The sequence below is a fragment of the Bombina bombina genome, chromosome 5 (assembly GCF_027579735.1).
Source record: "Bombina bombina isolate aBomBom1 chromosome 5, aBomBom1.pri, whole genome shotgun sequence".
Lineage (NCBI taxonomy): Eukaryota > Metazoa > Chordata > Amphibia > Anura > Bombinatoridae > Bombina > Bombina bombina.
In genome coordinates, this window is record NC_069503.1 from 220,721,947 (window position 1) to 220,740,391 (window position 18,445).

The window sequence follows — 18,445 nt, forward strand, 5'->3', positions numbered from 1 at the left end:
ACAGCTTCTGTGCTGTTTCAGTGTACATTAGTGAGCATCTTGATATCTTTGCATCAAACACATAACTGGTTAATTGTTATGCAGATATGGACTAATGGATTGGATATATTTCCTATTTTGTGGAAGCAATATTTAGACTGAAGAAATGACGCTTAACCCTTATTATGTAGTGTTTGATACTGACACGAGCATGCATGAAACAATCTCAGCTCTGGACCTGAATATACTTTATCTCACTGGATCTAAATTCCATATTACTATGAGGACAGCTGCTTTGCCTCCTAATTAACAAAATACTGGCTTATAACTGCTGCTTGCATTGTGATGAAATAACCCCCATCCCCAGAATGCATGCAGAAATATTACTGAAAATTGGAATTAACCAGCAATATAGACTTGAGAGCAAGAGAATTGCTCCACAAAGCCACTTAGAATTCCCCTTGTTCTTGACAGGTTTGGCAAACATCGAAAAGATGACAAGATTGAACACAGGGGATCTTGGAAAATGAAAATGCAAGAAGCCCACCCTTCAGAAGATGAGCGAATGCGAATGAGGCAAGAACAGGAGAGGTAGACTTCAGCGTCTGCGTAATTAGCGGCTTCCATTACCAGGCAGCTTTTGTTTTTATCCTCTGCTACTTTGAAAGCTATTGACATAACCTTTTTAAAGCTGCACTACAGGAGTTTCAAAATATCATCTTGTTTGTTTCTCAGCTTTTTCACTTTTCCTGTCAGTTTTCTAAATTTTGTACAGCACCTCATATCTGCGCCTTGTAAAGACAAGGATTTGTTTTCTATGGATAGTGGTCCAGCTTTTTCTAATTTATAAAATATATTTTTTTTGTCGGTGCATGTTACCATTCTTTGTGCTGGTGTATCAAATTACTTTAAAGTTGTTGTTTTTTTAAGTTTGATGCACATTCTTAACATTTAACCCTTTCGTGACAGGGTTAAAGTGCCTACATCGGAACAACTGTTCCGATGTAGACAAATTGAAACTACGCGATCGTGCATACGATCGCGAGATTTCAATTATTGGATCGCATCTGGGGGGCGTCCCTACAATCCTAGGAACGCCCTCCAGACCGCGATTAAATCCCTGAAGCACAGAAGGCTTCAGGACAGCCGTTAGTTATGACGTTCCATTCCGTCATAACGGCTTTAAAGCCCAGTCTAATTATGACGGAATGGAACGGCATAACGGCTTTAAAAGGTTAAAATATATATATATGTGTGTGTGTGTGTGTGTGTGTATATATATATATGTGTGTGTGTGTGTGTGTATATATATATATATATATATATATATATATATATATATATGTGTGTGTGTATATGTATATATATGTATATATATATGTGTGTGTGTGTGTGTATATATATATATATATATATGTGTGTGTGTATATGTATATATATGTATGTATATATATATATATATATATATATATATATATATATATATATATATATATATATATATATATATATATATATATATATATATATATATATATATATATATATATATATATATATATATATATATATATATAGAGAGAGAGAGAAATATTTGAAGCATCCAATTTACAATTAGAAATCCAGCTACAAAGGTGAGACATGTTAGGTTGAATGTCATTGAAGAATGTGTTTGTCTTAAGAGGTCTGATAATGTGTTTTCAAAGCTGCCTGAGACAGCTAGTAGACTTGTAAATAGGCTAAATAGTTGGTACACAAATTGTGCAGTATCTATCACAAAAAAAGACAACATTATTTGATGTGTCAAGATAAATATGCACAGAATAATGACAGCATAAACCCAAACGACCAATGGAATCTTCAGCAAGAAGCAACAGGGGCAGCTAGTTTGACTTATAGAAATAGACTGTTCACAAGATAATTGCTAAAATGCAATAAAAGTACAACTCCAAAAATTTAGCACAGGACTAAATTGGCATTTATGTGGCACAGTTTTAACAAAACCTGTATGCTGTGATCTTCACAAAGCTGGAATCTATTGCCGGACGGACATTCAGAGAACACTTGTATTTAAGGTCAATGAATAAATACACATAACCTGCTTAAGGAGCTATGGATGACAGTTTGTCATTGCTTTGGTCATCTGGACCGGTTTACTTTTGGAGAAAGTCAAAATACTTTCCATCCACAATTTTTGTTGCTAACTGTTATACATTCTGAAGAATCGATAACTCTTTTTGCAGCAATCTTGGCCCAGTAATGCAAACTTTCCTTGAGATCTTACACATTGCTGAACAAATTTAATGGTGGTTTTATGAACATAAAGATAACGTCAAACACTTCCAATGGCCTCCCAAATTAACAAATCTAAACTTAATTAAAGCTTCATATGAATAAGATTTCTCTTGTTAAGTGTGTTCAGTCCACGGGTCATCCATTACTTACGGGATATATTCTCCTTCCCAACAGGAAGTTGCAAGAGGATCACCCAAGCAGAGCTGCTATATAGCTCCACCCCTCACATGTCATATCCAGTCATTCTCTTGCAAGTCTCAACAAAGGAGGTTGTGAGAGGAGATAGGAGTTTTTTACTTAACATTCTTCAATCAAAAGTTTATTATTTTAAAATAGCACCGGAGTGTGCTGTTTGTTCTCTCAGGCAGTATTTAGAAGAAGAATCTGCCTGCGTTTTTTCTATGATCTTAGCAGACGTAACTAAGATCCACTGGCTGTTCTCGCACATTCTGAGGAGTGGGGTAACTTCAGAGAAGGGAATAGCATGCGGGGTCCCCCGCAAATTAGGTATGTGCAGTAAAATATTTTCTAGGAATGGAATTGACTAAGAAAACACTGCTGTTACCCATATGACGTAAGTACAGCCTTTAATGCAGTAGTAGCGACTGGTATCAGGCTGATAAATGTATGCGCAGTTGAGTTATTTTCTAGGGACTAGAATTTAACTTTAAATACTGTTAGTACTGAAATAAATGTATGAGCCTTTCACTGCAGTAGAAGCGACTGGTAGCAGGCTTAGTGATAACTTTGCATAACACTGAAAAGTTGTTTTTAAAACGTTTACTGGCATGTTATTCGTTTTGTGAGGTACTTTGGTGATAAATTTTTTTGGGCATGATTTTTTTCAACATGGCTAACGTATATTTCTGCATAGAAACCGTTATATCAGGTCTCCCACTGTTGTAATAGGAGTGGGAGGGACCTTTTTTTAGCGCCTTGTTGCGCAGTTAAAATTCTAGCACAGTCTTCCTGCTTCTTCCTCTTTGATCCAGGATGTCTCCAGAGAGCTCAGGGGTCTTCAAAATTCATTTTTGAGGGAGGTAATCAGTCACAGCAGACCTGTGACAGTGTGTTTGACTGTGAGAAAAGTGTTAAATCTTAAATTGATTATCCGTTTTGGGTATTGAGGGGTTACTCATCCTTTTGCTAATGGGTGCAATCCTCTGCTAATTTCTTACATTTACTGTTAAAAATTGGTTGCTATAACTGTATTAGTTCATTGTTATTTCAACTGTGACAGTTTTTTTTTGTGTTTTTAAAAGCGCTGCAGCGTTTTTTATATTGCTTGTAAACTTATTGAAAGAAATTTCCAAGCTTGATAGCTTCATTGCTAGTCTGTTTAAACATGTCTGACACAGATGAATCTGCTTGCTCATTATGTTTAAAGGCCAATGTGGAGCCCAATAGAAATATGTGTAACAATTGTATTGATGTTACTTTAAATAAAAGTCTGTCTTTACCGGTAAAGAAATTATCACCAGACAACGAGGGGGAAGATATGCCGCCTAACTCTCCTCACGTGTCAGTACCTTCGCCTCCCGCTCAGGAGGTGCGTGAGATTGTGGCGATAGCTCTGGGTTAAGGACAGAGCGCGCTGATGATATGAGGGCCATGTCTGACACTGCGTCACAATTTGCAGAACATGAGGACGGAGAACTTCATTCTGTGGGTGACGGATCTGATCCAGGGAGACCGGATTCAGAAATATCAAATTTTAAATTTAAGCTTGAGAACCTCCGTGTATTGCTAGGGGAGGTATTAGCGTCTCTGAATGATTGCGACACGGTTGCTATCCCAGAGAAATTATGTAGGCTGGATAAATACTATGCGGTACCGGTGTGTACTGACGTTTTTCCTATACCTAAAAGGCTTACAGAGATTATTAGCAAGGAGTGGGATAAACCTGGTGTGCCTTTTTCCCCTCCTCCGATATTTAGAAAGATGTTCCCAATAGACGCCACCACACGAGACTTATGGCAGACGGTCCCTAAGGTGGAGGGAGCAGTTTCTACTTTAGCCAAGCGTACTACTATTCCGGTGGAGGATAGTTGTGCTTTCTCAGATCCAATGGATAAAAAATTAGGTTACCTTAAGAAAATGTTTGTTCAACAAGGTTTTATATTACAGCCCCTTGCATGCATTGCGCCCATCACTGCTGCAGCGGCATTCTGGTTTGAGTCTCGGGAAGAGGCTATTCGCACAGCACCATTGGATGAGACTATGAACAGGCTTAAAGCCCTTAAGCTAGCTAATGCATTTGTCTCGGATGCCGTTGTGCATTTAACCAAACTAACGGCTAAGAATTCCGGATTCGCCATCCAGGCGCGCAGAGCGCTATGGCTTAAATCCTGGTCAGCAGATGTAACTTCTATATCTAAATTGCTTAATATTCCTTTCAAAGGGCAAACCTTATTCGGGCCCGGCTTGAAGGAGATTATTGCTGACATTACTGGAGGTAAGGGTCACACCCTTCCTCAGGACAGGGCCAAAGCAAAGGCCAAACAGTCTAGTTTTCTTGCCTTTCGTAATTTCAAGGCAGGAGCAGCATCAACTTCCTCCGCTCCAAAACAGGAAGGAACTGCTGCTCGTTACAGACAGGGTTGGAAAAGCAACCAGTCCTGGAACAAGGGCAAGCAGGCCAGAAAGCCTACTTCTGCCCCTAAGACAGCATGAAGAGAGGGCCCCCTATCCGGAAACTGATCTAGTGGGGGGCAGACTTTCTCTCTTCGCCCAGGCTTGGGCAAGAGATGTCCAGGATCCCTGGGCGTTGGAGATTATATCTCAGGGATACCTTCTGGACTTTAAAGCTTCTCCTCCACAAGGGAGATTTCATCTTTCAAGGTTATCAGCAAACCAACTAAAGAAAGAGGCTTTTCTTCACTGTGTACAAGACCTCCTAGTAATGGGGGTGATCCACCCAGTTCCGCGGACGGAACAAGGGCAGTGATTTTACTCAAATCTGTTTGTGGTTCCCAAGAAAGAGGGAACCTTCAGACCAATCTTGGACCTAAAAATCTTAAACAAATTCCTAAAAGTTCCATCATTCAAAATGGAAACTATTCGAACCATTCTACCCATGATCCAAGAGGGTCAGTACATGACCACAGTGGACTTAAAGGATGCCTACCTTCACATACCGATTCACAAAGATCATTATCGGTACCTAAGGTTTGCCTTTCTAGACAGGCATTACCAGTTTGTAGCTCTTCCCTTCGGGTTAGCTACGGCCCCGAGAATTTTTACAAAGGTTCTGGGCTCGTTTCTGGTGGTTCTAAGACCGCGAGGCATAGCGGTGGCTCCGTACCTAGACGACATTCTGATACAAGCGTCAAGTTTTCAAAATGCAAAGTCTCATACAGAGAGAGTTCTAGCATTTCTGAGGTCGCATGGGTGGAAAGTGAACATGGAAAAGAGTTCTCTGTTACCACTCACAAGGGTTCCCTTTCTAGGGACTCTTATAGATTCTGTAGAAATGAAGATTTACCTGACGGAGTCCAGGTTATCAAAAATCCTAAATGCTTGCCGTGTCCTTCATTCCATTCCAAGCCCATCAGTAGCTCAGTGCATGGAAGTAATCGGCTTAATGGTCGCGGCAATGGACATAGTGCCATTTGCGCGCCTGCATCTCAGACCGCTGCAATTATGCATGCTGAGTCAGTGGAATGGGGATTACTCAGATCTGTCCCCTTTACTAAATCTGGACCAGGAGGCCAGAGATTCTCTTCTCTGGTGGTTGTCTCGGATTCATCTGTCCAAGGGAATGACCTTTCGCAGACCAGATTGGAAGATTGTAACAACAGATGCCAGCCTTCTAGGCTGGGGCGCAGTCTGGAATTCCCTGAAGGCTCAGGGATCGTGGACTCAGGAGGAGAAACTCCTTCCAATAAACATTCTGGAATTAAGAGCAATATTCAATGCTCTTCTAGCTTGGCCTCAGTTAGCAACACTGAGGTTCATCAGATTTCAGTCGGACAACATCACGACTGTGGCTTACATCAATCATCAAGGGGGAACCAGGAGTTCCCTAGCGATGTTAGAAGTCTCAAAGATAATTCGCTGGGCAGAGTCTCACTCTTGCCATCTGTCAGCGATCTACATCCCAGCCGCCAGACCTTTCACCCGGGGGAGTGGGAACTTCACCCGGGGAGGTATTTGCTCAACTGATTCTTCGTTGGGGCGAACCGGAGCTGGATCTCATGGCTTCTCGCCAGAACGCCAAGCTTCCTTGTTACGGATCCAGGTCCAGGGACCCGGGAGCGGTGCTGATAGATGCACTAGCAGCCCCTTGGGTTTTCAACATGGCTTATGTGTTTCCACCATTTCCGTTGCTGCCTCGTCTGATTGCCAGGATCAAACAGGAGAGAGCATCGGTGATTCTGATAGCGCCTGCGTGGCCACGCAGGACCTGGTATGCAGACCTAGTGGACGTCGTCCTGTCCACCATGGTCTCTGCCTCTGAGGCAGGACCTTCTAATTCAGGGTCCTTTCAACCATCCAAGCCTAATTTCTCTGAGGCTGACTGCATGGAGATTGAACGCTTGATTCTATCAAAGCGTGGTTTCTCGGAGTCAGTTATTGATACATTGATACAGGCTCGGAAACCGGTTACCAGAAAAAATTACCATAAGATATGGCGTAAATATTTACATTGGTGTGAATCCAAGAGTTACTCATGGAGTAAGGTTAGGATTCCTAGGATATTGTCTTTTCTACAAGAGGGTTTAGAAAAGTGTTTATCTGCTAGTTTGTTAAAGGGACAGATTTCTGCTCTGTCTATTCTTTTTCACAAACGTCTGGCAGAGAACCCAGACGTCCAGGCTTTTTGTCAGGCTTTGGCTAGGATTAAGCCTGTGTTTAAAACTGTTGCTCCCCCGTGGAGCTTAAACTTGGTTCTTAAAGTTCTTCAGGGTGTTCCGTTTGAACCCCTTCATTCCATTGATATTAAGTTTTTATCTTGGAAAGTTCTGTTTTTGATGGCTATTTCCTCGGCTCGGAGAGTCTCTGAGTTATCTGCCTTACATTGTGATTCTCCTTATCTGATTTTTCATTCAGACAAGGTAGTTTTGCGTACTAAACCTGGGTTTTTACCTAAGGTTGTTTCTAATAGGAATATCAATCAGGAGATTGTTATGTCCTAAACCTTCTTCAAAGAAGGAACGTCTTTTGCATAATCTGGACGTAGTCCGTGCCCTGAAGTTCTACTTACAGGCAACTAAGGATTTTCGGCAAACTTCTTCTCTGTTTGTCGTTTATTCTGGACAGAGGAAAGGTCAAAAGGCTTCAGCCACCTCTCTCTCTTTTTAGCTTCGTAGCATAATACGTCTAGCCTATGAGACTGCTGGACAGCAGCCCCCTGAAAGAATTACAGCTCATTCCACTAGAGCTGTGGCTTCCACCTGGGCCTTTAAGAATGAGGCCTCTGTTGAACAGATTTGCAAGGCTGCAACTTGGTCTTCACTTCATACCTTTTCAAAATTTTACAAATTTGACACTTTTGCTTCTTCGGAGGCTGTTTTTGGGAGAAAGGTTCTACAGGCAGTGGTTCCTTCTGTTTAATGTTCCTGCCTTGTCCCTCCCATCATCCGTGTACTTTAGCTTTGGTATTGGTATCCCATAAGTAATGGATGACCCGTGGACTGAACACACTTAACAAGAGAAAACATAATTTATGCTTACCTGATAAATTTATTTCTCTTGTAGTGTGTTCAGTCCACGGCCCGCCCTGTCTTTTTTTGAGGCAGTTCTAAATTTGAATTAAAACTCCAGTCACCACTGCACCCTATAGTTTCTCCTTTCTCGTCTTGTTTCGGTCGAATGACTGGATATGACATGTGAGGGGTGGAGCTATATAGCAGCTCTGCTTGGGTGATCCTCTTGCAACTTCCTGTTGGGAAGGAGAATATATCCCATAAGTAATGGATGACCCGTGGACTAAACACACTACAAGAGAAATAAATTTATCAGGTAAGCATAAATTATGTTTTTCACCTCCTTAATCACTCAAAGAATTGGAGACATTCTTGAAGAATAATGCAGTATCCCACTAAACACATTTCAGTACTTGAATGACAGTATTCAAAGAAGCATTGCATCTGTTCTGAAGCCAAAATTTTAATTGTTTTAATCTAGGCGTGCCATTTTTAATACTGTACGCTCCCACAGTAATAGTTTTTGTAAGCTAACGGCGCTCTATCCATATGGCACTTTTATTTTAACTTGAGTGATGATTAGAGAAAAGTTCAAACTGTTGGCTCACAAAATCTATTACTTTTAGAATGGGCGGCAGGAGCGTGGGGTATTAGAAGGGCACGGCTAAATTAAAAAGTAAGTTAAAGTGCATCTTCATTAGAAGTGATCAATTTAAGTCCATCTAAAATATCACTAATTTTCAGGATCTGAATATAAAAAGTGGAAAGTTTACCATCACTTTAATATTAGGCTGAATTCATTATAACCTCTCTTAAGCATTAATAACATTTTATAGTAAGATTATAATCTTTAGAGCAGTGTTTCCTAATCTATTTATCTGGAGATCAATAGATCAGGAAACACTGCTCTAAAGACACCATTTGTGTGTATTTAAATTCACATAGCTTATACATTAAAATATATAAGGAATGCTTGGACAATCCAAGTACTCCCTGTATGACTGTCCCTATATCATCAAAACTGTGTTTTTTGTTTCAGCACAGGTGCTCCTTCTTAATTTTAATTAAGAAAATATATATACTTCACAATTTTAGCTATAACAAAGAAAAAATATTTAATGCCCATTTTTGAGAGCTTATAGTCTGAGAAATATATAATTTTTTTTGTTTATTTTTTGTTTACTCTTTGTTGAGAACCATTGCTCTAGAGAATGTTTTTATTTATTTTATTTTTAACAAATAACGGTAGAGTGGGCTGGTAATTTGGTTCCAATGGTCTGAGTTTTAAGTTGGCAGATAGTTGAGTTGTGCATGTATTGTTATTACTCTGTTTAACCAAGGAAAATCTAGGCATTTATTTTGTGTACGTAGGCTAATTTATTAGCTCACAGTAGCTACAATCTAATTTTTATGCATGTTGTGTAACTAGTAACCTGAACATCCAATAAATAGACTTATTAATAATGATTCAACTTGAATCTTTTAACCACAAATCACTGTCTATAGCACATCTGTCTACAAAGCCGATCTAATCACAAATAAGCTTTTACATGGTTTTATTGAAAGGACTATCTTTTGTCTCTGCTGACAAATGCTTTTTTCTCTCTTGAATCATAGATTATTGTTCTGTATTACAATTTGTAAATCAATAACTGGAAAGAATATGGCACCATGTCCAATCCAAAGTAGTATTCATAGTTATGTTTTATTTAAACCCCCCGAGCTCTGCACTGATAAAATAGTTTTTTCAGTTTGCCCATACTCATTAAGATGCTAGATGTAGTCATTTTTATTAAACATGATTAGCAAGACATCTCTTCATTAATTGTGTGTGTGTGTGTGTGTGTATATATATATATATATATATATATATATATGTGTGTGTGTATATATATATATATATATATATATATATATATATATATATATATATATATATATATATATATATATACACATACGCGTGTGTATATATATTAACACACATTAAAAAAAAATATTTATATAAAAAAAATGGGCTATATATGTAGCACTTTCGAAAACTCTTCTGTATGTTTATTAAAAGGGGCATATATATGCACAGAATACCTAAGCTTTGCTTTGTCATCATTCTGTACATAATGAGTTATTGTCAAGGCCCCCAACATAGTTGCCATGTTTCTCATGCTTTGTATTTAGGGAGTGCACATTTGTTTTGTGTGATTTTACTTATATTATGAAAGGATTCCCTTATAAAAAAAAAAATCTACTCATCCTTATAGCCATAGCCAATTCATTCTGAAAGATTAGAAATAATTTTTTTATATTGTGCTAATTGTAGCCTATTTTGCATGACACCTTTTTTGCTGCACCAGTATTGCTGTAAGATTATCTTCAAACATTTATATTGATTTGTAAAACTGGTTTTGGACAACAGTTATTAAACTGATGACAACTTGTTCACAGCTTGAGGCGTGAAGAAGAAACATTAAAGGGACACTCAAGTCAAAATTAAATGTTTGATTCAGATAGTAAATTGGCAGGCAATTTTAAACAACTTTCCAATTTACTTTCATTAACAAAATGTTCACAGTCTTTTTATATTTATACTTTGAGTCACCAGCTCCTACTGAGCTTGTGCAAGAATTCAAAGAATATACGTTTATGAATTTGTGATTGGCTGATGACTGTCACATGATACAGAATCTACACACTCATTTGAAATTTAGACTGAGTGCTATTGCATTGTCTTTTTTATCATGAATTTGACGATTATGAAAATCCACAGTATTTACTGGTCCTTTAAGCATAATTGTGTAAGCTTTATTATTATGGTAATTATATATCTGCAAAGTAGTACATCCTAGATTAGACATCCTCAAACTTGGAACTATATTTCCCATGATGCTCAGCCAGCAGATATGCTGGCTGAGCATCATGGAAAATGTAGTTCCAAAACGTCTGGAGGGCCAAGTTTGAGGCTGTCTGTCCTAGATGCTCCTGCCCCTGTGCAAACTTTTGTATTTCAAAGAAATAATAATAATAATGTAAAACCACCCAGAACTATTTCCTGCTGGTAATGCTGGCTAATAAGCCAGACGGGTAGCACAAGATAATACATGTTTTGTACTTTACTCAAGATTAGTTGTCAGTCGTCGTTTGCCAAGAATTTCTAGTAGTCAAAATGAGATTGTGGTTAATAGTCAACAAACCACCTAGAGCTCATCCCTTAAAACAATGTTGCTGTTTTATTTATGGGCTAAGATTCTGGTTGCTTTATTGTCTATGGTTAACTTGGCTCCTGCATTTAGGGATGTACATTCCGTGCATATTTTCATTTTCTGTGCAGCTTTATTTCTTTAATGATGTAATACTTCTGGGAAATGGTTTGGCAATAATGAATTTACAATGTGCAAGCAGCATCAAACAAAAATCCTGTGGGGGCCTAAGAACAAGCAAATGGTCCATTAAAAAAATCAATTACAAGCCACCATTTTATAAAGAAATACCATTCCCCAACATCATCCTAATAATAATAATGTGCTTGCTGACGTATTTTGCTTAAATGCCTATAGTATGTGCTCATATTGATTGGAATACAAGACAAACATATTAATGATTGAACTGCTAAACATTGATTGAATAAGAGACTTAAAAATACCACATTACTGAATTTATTATGTAATGGAATCAAGAATCTTATCACAAGGATTCATTTGTTATTGGGACTTCTGTACTTAGTCACCAGTTCTACTTTGTCCATATTCAGATCCTGATGTTAGCTTAACTAATGCCCCGCGGAGCATGGTTGGGCTCTGCCCTTTATTGTGAGAGGGAGATTCTGAAAAACATTTGTACTCTGCTTATTTAAAAGCTCCAGGAATTGTTAGAGACACAAAACTTATACATAAGCACAGTGTAATTAAAGGGACATTAAACACTTAGATTGTAATATAAAATATTTGATTATATTTAGTGAACATATTTGCAATGTATTCATTCATCCCCTTTGCGATATTATGTACACGGTAATTGGTTAAACACTAATGGCTTTATATCATTTTTCTTTTTGGCCTCAGCAGAGAAGAATACAGAGAATACAACATGGCAGCAGCCGTTGCTTTATGAACACTAAAACTTTATTCTAATTTTTACAATATTTAAAGTGACAGTTTCCTAACACATGAGGGGGGCTGTCAATCAATATTTTAGGAGCCTTAAGGGCCACATACAAAAAAAAATCCCTTTTAGTAAGAGGTTAAACAAAATTGTACTCCAGAAACAATTGTTTACAAAACTGACAAAGCAAAATGCCCCTGCTTTCCTGGCCCGATAACTGAATGCTTTGGCATCAGGGAAATGTGGTGGATTCTCTTCTTGTAATGCCCGGAAGCTTAGATTTAGACTTTATTAATCAGGTTGCCTTTATTTTCTTGTTGTACTGTGTTATCATTGATGCCAGAATGGATCGTATTGTTTTGCAATTTTTGTTACTACTTTTTTTGATGACTCTTACCATGTGGGGCTTCTATGACACAAGTGTTTGCTTATCTGGATAGAGTAGCTTATTGGGGTCATTTACACACTTCATCTTGTTGTGTGATTCTGTTATGTATCAACAATGTGGCCTGTTGGAAAATCCTTTGGTATGATTTCTCTGTTACCTTATATCTGACTTATTGCATCATCTTTAGCATACCTTTGTGGGGGCTTAATAAAAAAAGGATTTCCCTCTTCCGTTTAAAGGGACATGAAACCCAAACATTTACTTTCATGATTCAGACAGAAGAAGGGCGCCTCATGGTACAGAAAGTTTAAAAACATATATTAAACAGAATAAAAAACATCCCAAAAGGGTACTCGCAATGAATAAAGCACTATGAATAAGTGCTAGTATAGCAAGCTGGATCTCAACAGCCTCTGGCCAGCTGACTGGCCACCTGGGCTTCTCAGGCAATCAGGATCCCTCTCAGTGCAGGGCTAACTGGCCACCTGGGCTTCACAGGCAATCAGGATTCCTCTCAGTGCAGGGCTAACTGGCCACCTGGGCTTCACAGGCAATCAGGATCCCTCTCGGTGCAGGGTTGACTGGCCACCTGGGCTTCACAGGCAATCAGGATTCCTCTCAGTGCAGGGCTAACTGGCCACCTGGGCTTCACAGGCAGTCAGGATCCCTCTCAGTGCAGGGCTGACTGGCCGACTGGGCTTCACAGGCAATCAGGATTCCTCTCAGTGCAGGGCTGACTGGCCGACTGGGCTTCACAGGCAATCAGGATTCCTCTCAGTGCAGGGCTGACTGGCCACCTGGGCTTCACAGGCAATCAGGATCCTTCTCAGTGCAGGCTGACTGGCCGACTGGGCTTCACAGGCAATCAGGATCCCTCTCAGTGCAGGGCTGACTGGCCGACTGGGCTTCACAGGCAATCAGGATTCCTCTCAGTGCAGGGCTGACTGGCCACCTGGGCTTCACAGGCAATCAGGATCCTTCTCAGTGCAGGCTGACTGGCCGACTGGGCTTCACAGGCAATCAGGATCCCTCTCAGTGCAGGGCTGACTGGCCGACTGGGCTTCACAGGCAATCAGGATTCCTCTCAGTGCAGGGCTGACTGGCCACCTGGGCTTCACAGGCAATCAGGATCCTTCTCAGTGCAGGCTGACTGGCCGACTGGGCTTCACAGGCAATCAGGATCCCTCTCAGTGCAGGGCTGACTGGCCACCTGGGCTTCACAGGCAATCGGGATCTCTCTCAGGACAGGGCTGACTGGCCACCTGGGCTTCACAGGCAATCAGGATCCCTCTCAGTGCAGGCTGACTGGCCACCTGGGCTTCACAGGCAATCGGGATCCCTCTCAGGACAGGGCTGACTGGCCTTTTGTGCTTGGCAGACAGTCTGGGTTCCACTCAGGTGTAAGGGTTAACAATAATCCCAATGAGCCTGAATCAATCGGAGGTTTTAGAGAGAAAACTGCACCAAATAAAAGTTAAAACCTTTCATTCTAAACATGCAACGCATTTTTCAGACATACAGGTTCGTTTCATCAGGCATCAGTAGCTGACTTTGGCAAAACATAGAAAAAGTTTAAAGAGGTATTTGTTAGGCCTACGTTTGTCACAATAGTGAAGCCAATAGAGTATAACCTAACATCAGTGGGATGTAAACTTCTCTGCAGGTGTTGAAAGGCAGATCTGTCTATCAATGTAATCTATTTGAACTACAGAACAGGGAAGCATGAAAGCATGTTTGTTTAGGTCATACATATTTTAAATGGTACTTGCCCTGTCCCTACAGTATCCCCAGCCTTGCTTTCCTCCCTATAAAATAAGCTGTGGGTGACAGAGGCTGTAGTGTGTGAGCGATTATTGTCAAAGCCATAACATTCTAAAGTGCTTATTATCTCATGGCAGAGCGTGCACTCTCTCTCTCCCACATGCACTCAGTATGGACTGCAATTAGCAAGAATGGTCAGGCATTATGGTCTTAGATTGCCAGTGATGCCCAGTCTGGGGGGAACAAAACAAATATGCATGGCTGCGTTAAGCCTGTAGGCTGCAAGTACTGGGTACATTTTTGTTTAAAACAAGACATGAATATTTGAAATGTTTCCCTCTGCTTCAGGCCTAGGGGATTTGAAATTGAAATGACCTTTATGGATTGCGGAATCCATCTTACAACACCTGTACAGAAGTTTAGCTTCCCCTGATGTCAGGTGACAACGCTGGCCTCGCCATTACGCTGAAAGTAAACCTAACAAATAGATGTATAAGAGGAAAAGGGGAAACGCTAGTGTTTCTTCATCACAAAGCATTATCTATTTTAATTACACAAAAGGCGAGTGACGAGTATCTAGAATTAAAACCATTTATATATGTCAAGCTGAAAACAGACTCCTAATGTGTATTTAGTGACAGCAGGAAAGAAATTAACCTTATTATCGTATCTGTATCTTAAATTATTTTTTAATGTGAGATTGGATCTTCATTTATTTCCATGTTGGAAGAATAATGAATTTTCCCCAGGCTGCAAATTGTCTTTAGGTAAACCAGGCTGGCGCCTGCAGGAAACTTTATTCATAATCTTTTTCTCCTTGCAAGTTAGTCTTTAACACTTTGATAGTCTTTGAGCATGCATTATTTAAATATAAATAAGTAAAAAGGCTATTCCTGGAAGCTGTGATGATGCTGCACTCAGAGAAGCGAAAGTAAAATGTTCCAAACAACTATTAAAGGGACGTAAAAGTGAAAAAAAAAAATGTTAGAGAATTTTATTATTGCACTTACATGGTTTAAGGACATAGGTATTGCTCCAGAGTAGCAATGCACTAATGACAGCTCACTGAACACATCTGGTGAACCATTGACCAGAGATAAAATGTGTGTAGTCGCCAATTGTCAGCTGGCTTCCAGTAGGGTTGGCAGCTGTCCTGCACAAATAATGGAAGGCCTGTAGGTGACTTAGCACGAGTGGTAAGTGGGGTTATATAATAACCCCTCCCCAATTTGCAACCTTAGGCCCCACCCTTTATCTATATCTCTTTCTTTCTCTCTATTTATTTCTCTCTCTCTCGTTCTTTCTCTCTCTCTCTCGTTCTTCCTCTCTCTCTCATTCTTCCTCTCTCTCTCGTTCTTCCTCTCTCTCTCGTTCTTTCTCTCTCTCTCGTTCTTTCTTTCTCTCTCATTCTTTTTTTCTTTTCTCTCTCTCTCTCTCTCGTTCTCGTTCTCTCTCTCTCTCTCTCTCTCTCTCGTTCTCTCTCTCGTTTTCTCTCTCTCTCTTTTTCGCTCTCGTTTTCGCTCTTGCTCTCTCGTTTTCGCTCTTGCTCTCTCGTTTTCGCTCTCGCTCTCTCGTTTTCGCTCTCGCTCTCTCGTTTTTGCTCTCTCTCGTTTTCGCTCTCTCTCTCGTTTTCGCTCTCTCTCTCTCGTTTTCGCTCTCTCTCTCTCGTTTTCGCTCTCTCTCTCTCGTTTTCGCTCTCTCTCTCTCGTTTTCGCTCTCTCTCTCTCGTTTTCGCTCTCTCTCTCTCGTTTTCGCTCTCTCTCTCGTTTTCGCTCTCTCTCTCGTTTTCGCTCTCTCTCTCGTTTTCGCTCTCTCTCTCGTTTTCGCTCTCTCTCTCGTTTTCGCTCTCTCTCTCGTTTTCGCTCTCTCTCTCGTTCTCGCTCTCTCTCTCGTTCTCGCTCTCTCTCTCGTTTTCTCTCTCTCGTTTTCTCTCTCTTGTTCTCTCTCTCTTGTTCTCTCTATCTTGTTCTCTCGCTCTCTCTCTCTCTTTCCTGAGATATGGAGAGTCCTCAACGTCATTTAATTACTAGTGAGAATATCACTCCTAGTCAGCAGGAGGAGACAAAGAGCACCACAGCAAAGCTGTTAAGTGTCACTCCCCGACCTATAATCCCCAGTCATTCTCTTTGCCTCTGTCAATGGAGGAGGGGAAGTTTTGGTGTCTGAAGAAATTATTCCTTTTTCTGGTACTTTTCCCTGCAAGCAAGGATCTGGGTTTAGCCGAAATGTGCTTTGTTTCCTAACATATTGCTGCCCTAGTTATAGAAAGCCAGAGTTGGTAAAAAAAAAAAAATTCTCTACAGGTCTCTGTAAGGAGTATGTGTCCTTTCACGCCTTGTGAGCCGTCTTCCTGTCGGACAGCTAGACTGCAGGTAAGTGCTTTTGGTCTTCTAGGTAAAAGGGACTTTATTTTTCCTTTTTCTTCTTAAATGGAAAGAGTCCACAGCTGCATTCATTACTTTTGGGAATTAAGAACCTGGCCACCAGGAGGAGTCAGACACCCCAGCCAAAGGCTTAAATACTCCTCCCCACTTCCCCCATCCCCCAGTCATTCTTTGTCTTTCGTCCCAGGAGGTTGGCAGAGAAGTGTCAGAAGTTTGTTTTTTTCCCTTATGGAGGATAGTACTCTTCAACATGGGACAGGAGTTTTAAGTAATCCTGTCAGTCTCTCAGTGAGGGCTTGGATGAAAGTTAGAGTCCGGAGATGCAGGAAGAGTCTTTCTGCGAAACCATCCCAACTCATTTTAACAGCTCCACAAGCAATCAGCGTTTTCAAACTTTGCTTCGCTGCCTGCTTTCTTCTCTCAAGTCCATGGCAGAGGCAATGCTACTATCTGTCACACTTGAAGGGCCGTGTTCCTGTTTCCATGGCATAAGATCTTTTCATTTTACTTCTTCATGAATGTACTGTCATACAAATGTTTCCGGTGAGGTGCCAACCTTGCGGATTTACTAGACTATAGGGTCTCAGTGGGACGCCTTTTATATCTTGGAATCAAGGGTTAATATCTCCTGAGGGGGATTATTGAACAGGGTTTTTTTTAATCATGTTTATGTGATTCAATCTTCTTATGTGTAGTGTTAACTGGGCTCGTGGCTTGGAACATAAAGGCCTTTGGAAGTGACGCGACCTTATGGTTGGGCACACTTTTTTGTACTGTACGGTTCACTTTGTGACTGGGCGTGATTACGTTCTGGTCTTCCATTTCCGCATTCCTGACCGTGTGGCGATGGAGAAATTCTGATCCGCAGGGGTCTGGTTCATAGGCGGTGGTGAGTGCCCCAGCCATTGTGGGTGTCAGGTGCCGTTTAGTTCTTGTTTTTCTTATAGTCCATATTTGCATATTCTCTATCCAGTTATGTAGGATTCTGATGCTGAGACTGTTCAAATTTCAGATTCTTTGTCCTGTGAAGAATTCGGTTTGGCCACATGTCAATCAGTTATGTTTGGTATGCCCTATTAGAGCGCCTTGTTCCCCGGGCTCGGGGAATCAAGGGACTGCTGAGCCATCCGCCTCTGGGGGCCCTGTCCTCTGAGAGGCGAGTTCCCTACCGCTCCCTCCTACTACACATGCGGATAACCCAGATTATGTTTATCCCTCCTTGCAGGGTGCCTTGTTCCCCCCACGAAGTTGCAGCACGTTTTTGCTTCCACATATTTTTGGCGATTATTCGTCTGCAGAGTCCAGACGTTTATTTACGGGAATCCACAGTCTTCTACTTCGAATGCCTCACCTCATTAGACATGTGGGGATAAAGTAATCTCCGGATTGTCTGTTATTGAGATCCTTCCCAGTTTTGTTGGAAGATCAGGGTTTCCATTTGGCTGGTCCTGCGGGTATGCCTGTTTCTTCTTGGGTGTTAACCTATGGGTTCCCTTATATTTTCTTTTATCCGATTAGGATGTCTTTTTTTTATTTTTCTTTATATGTTTCCTTCGGGAACTTTCTGGGATCGATACTCACTGTTACTTCTGCGGAAGTTTGTTAAGGGACATGTTAGTCCTATGTTTGTCTGTTATTCCTTCTTCCCCTCTGATGGAGGATTTATGAAACTTGACAGTTAGGACCCTGGTGGCAGGCTGGTCCTGTTTGGGTTTTTCTGTCTCGTGGATGTTTAGACACGTGGCACCGTTTCTGTTTAGCTGGTCCGGTTGAGGCGCTGAGTGCTCATATTATCATTTGTGTTTCTTGTTTTTGTTTCAACAAGTTCAGCTAAGCATTCTAGAAGACCTGTGGGTCCATGAGGCAGGAAGAATTGTTTCATTCCTTATTAG

General features: G+C 40.7%; 1 protein-coding gene across 5 annotated transcripts in view; it reads left to right on the forward strand.

Moving 5' to 3' along the window:
* The window catches only part of PARD3 (par-3 family cell polarity regulator), a 1,150,653-nt gene that overhangs the window by 847,076 nt on the left and 285,132 nt on the right, over window positions 1–18,445 (forward strand). For 3 of the 5 annotated variants that reach the window (XM_053713848.1, XM_053713850.1, XM_053713849.1), the window contains one exon: window positions 454–570. The exons of the other annotated variants lie outside the window; for them this stretch is intronic. In XM_053713848.1, coding sequence (XP_053569823.1) covers window positions 454–570 — 117 coding nt within the window. The remainder of the gene's footprint in view (window positions 1–453; window positions 571–18,445) is intronic. 5 annotated transcript variants of the gene reach the window in all.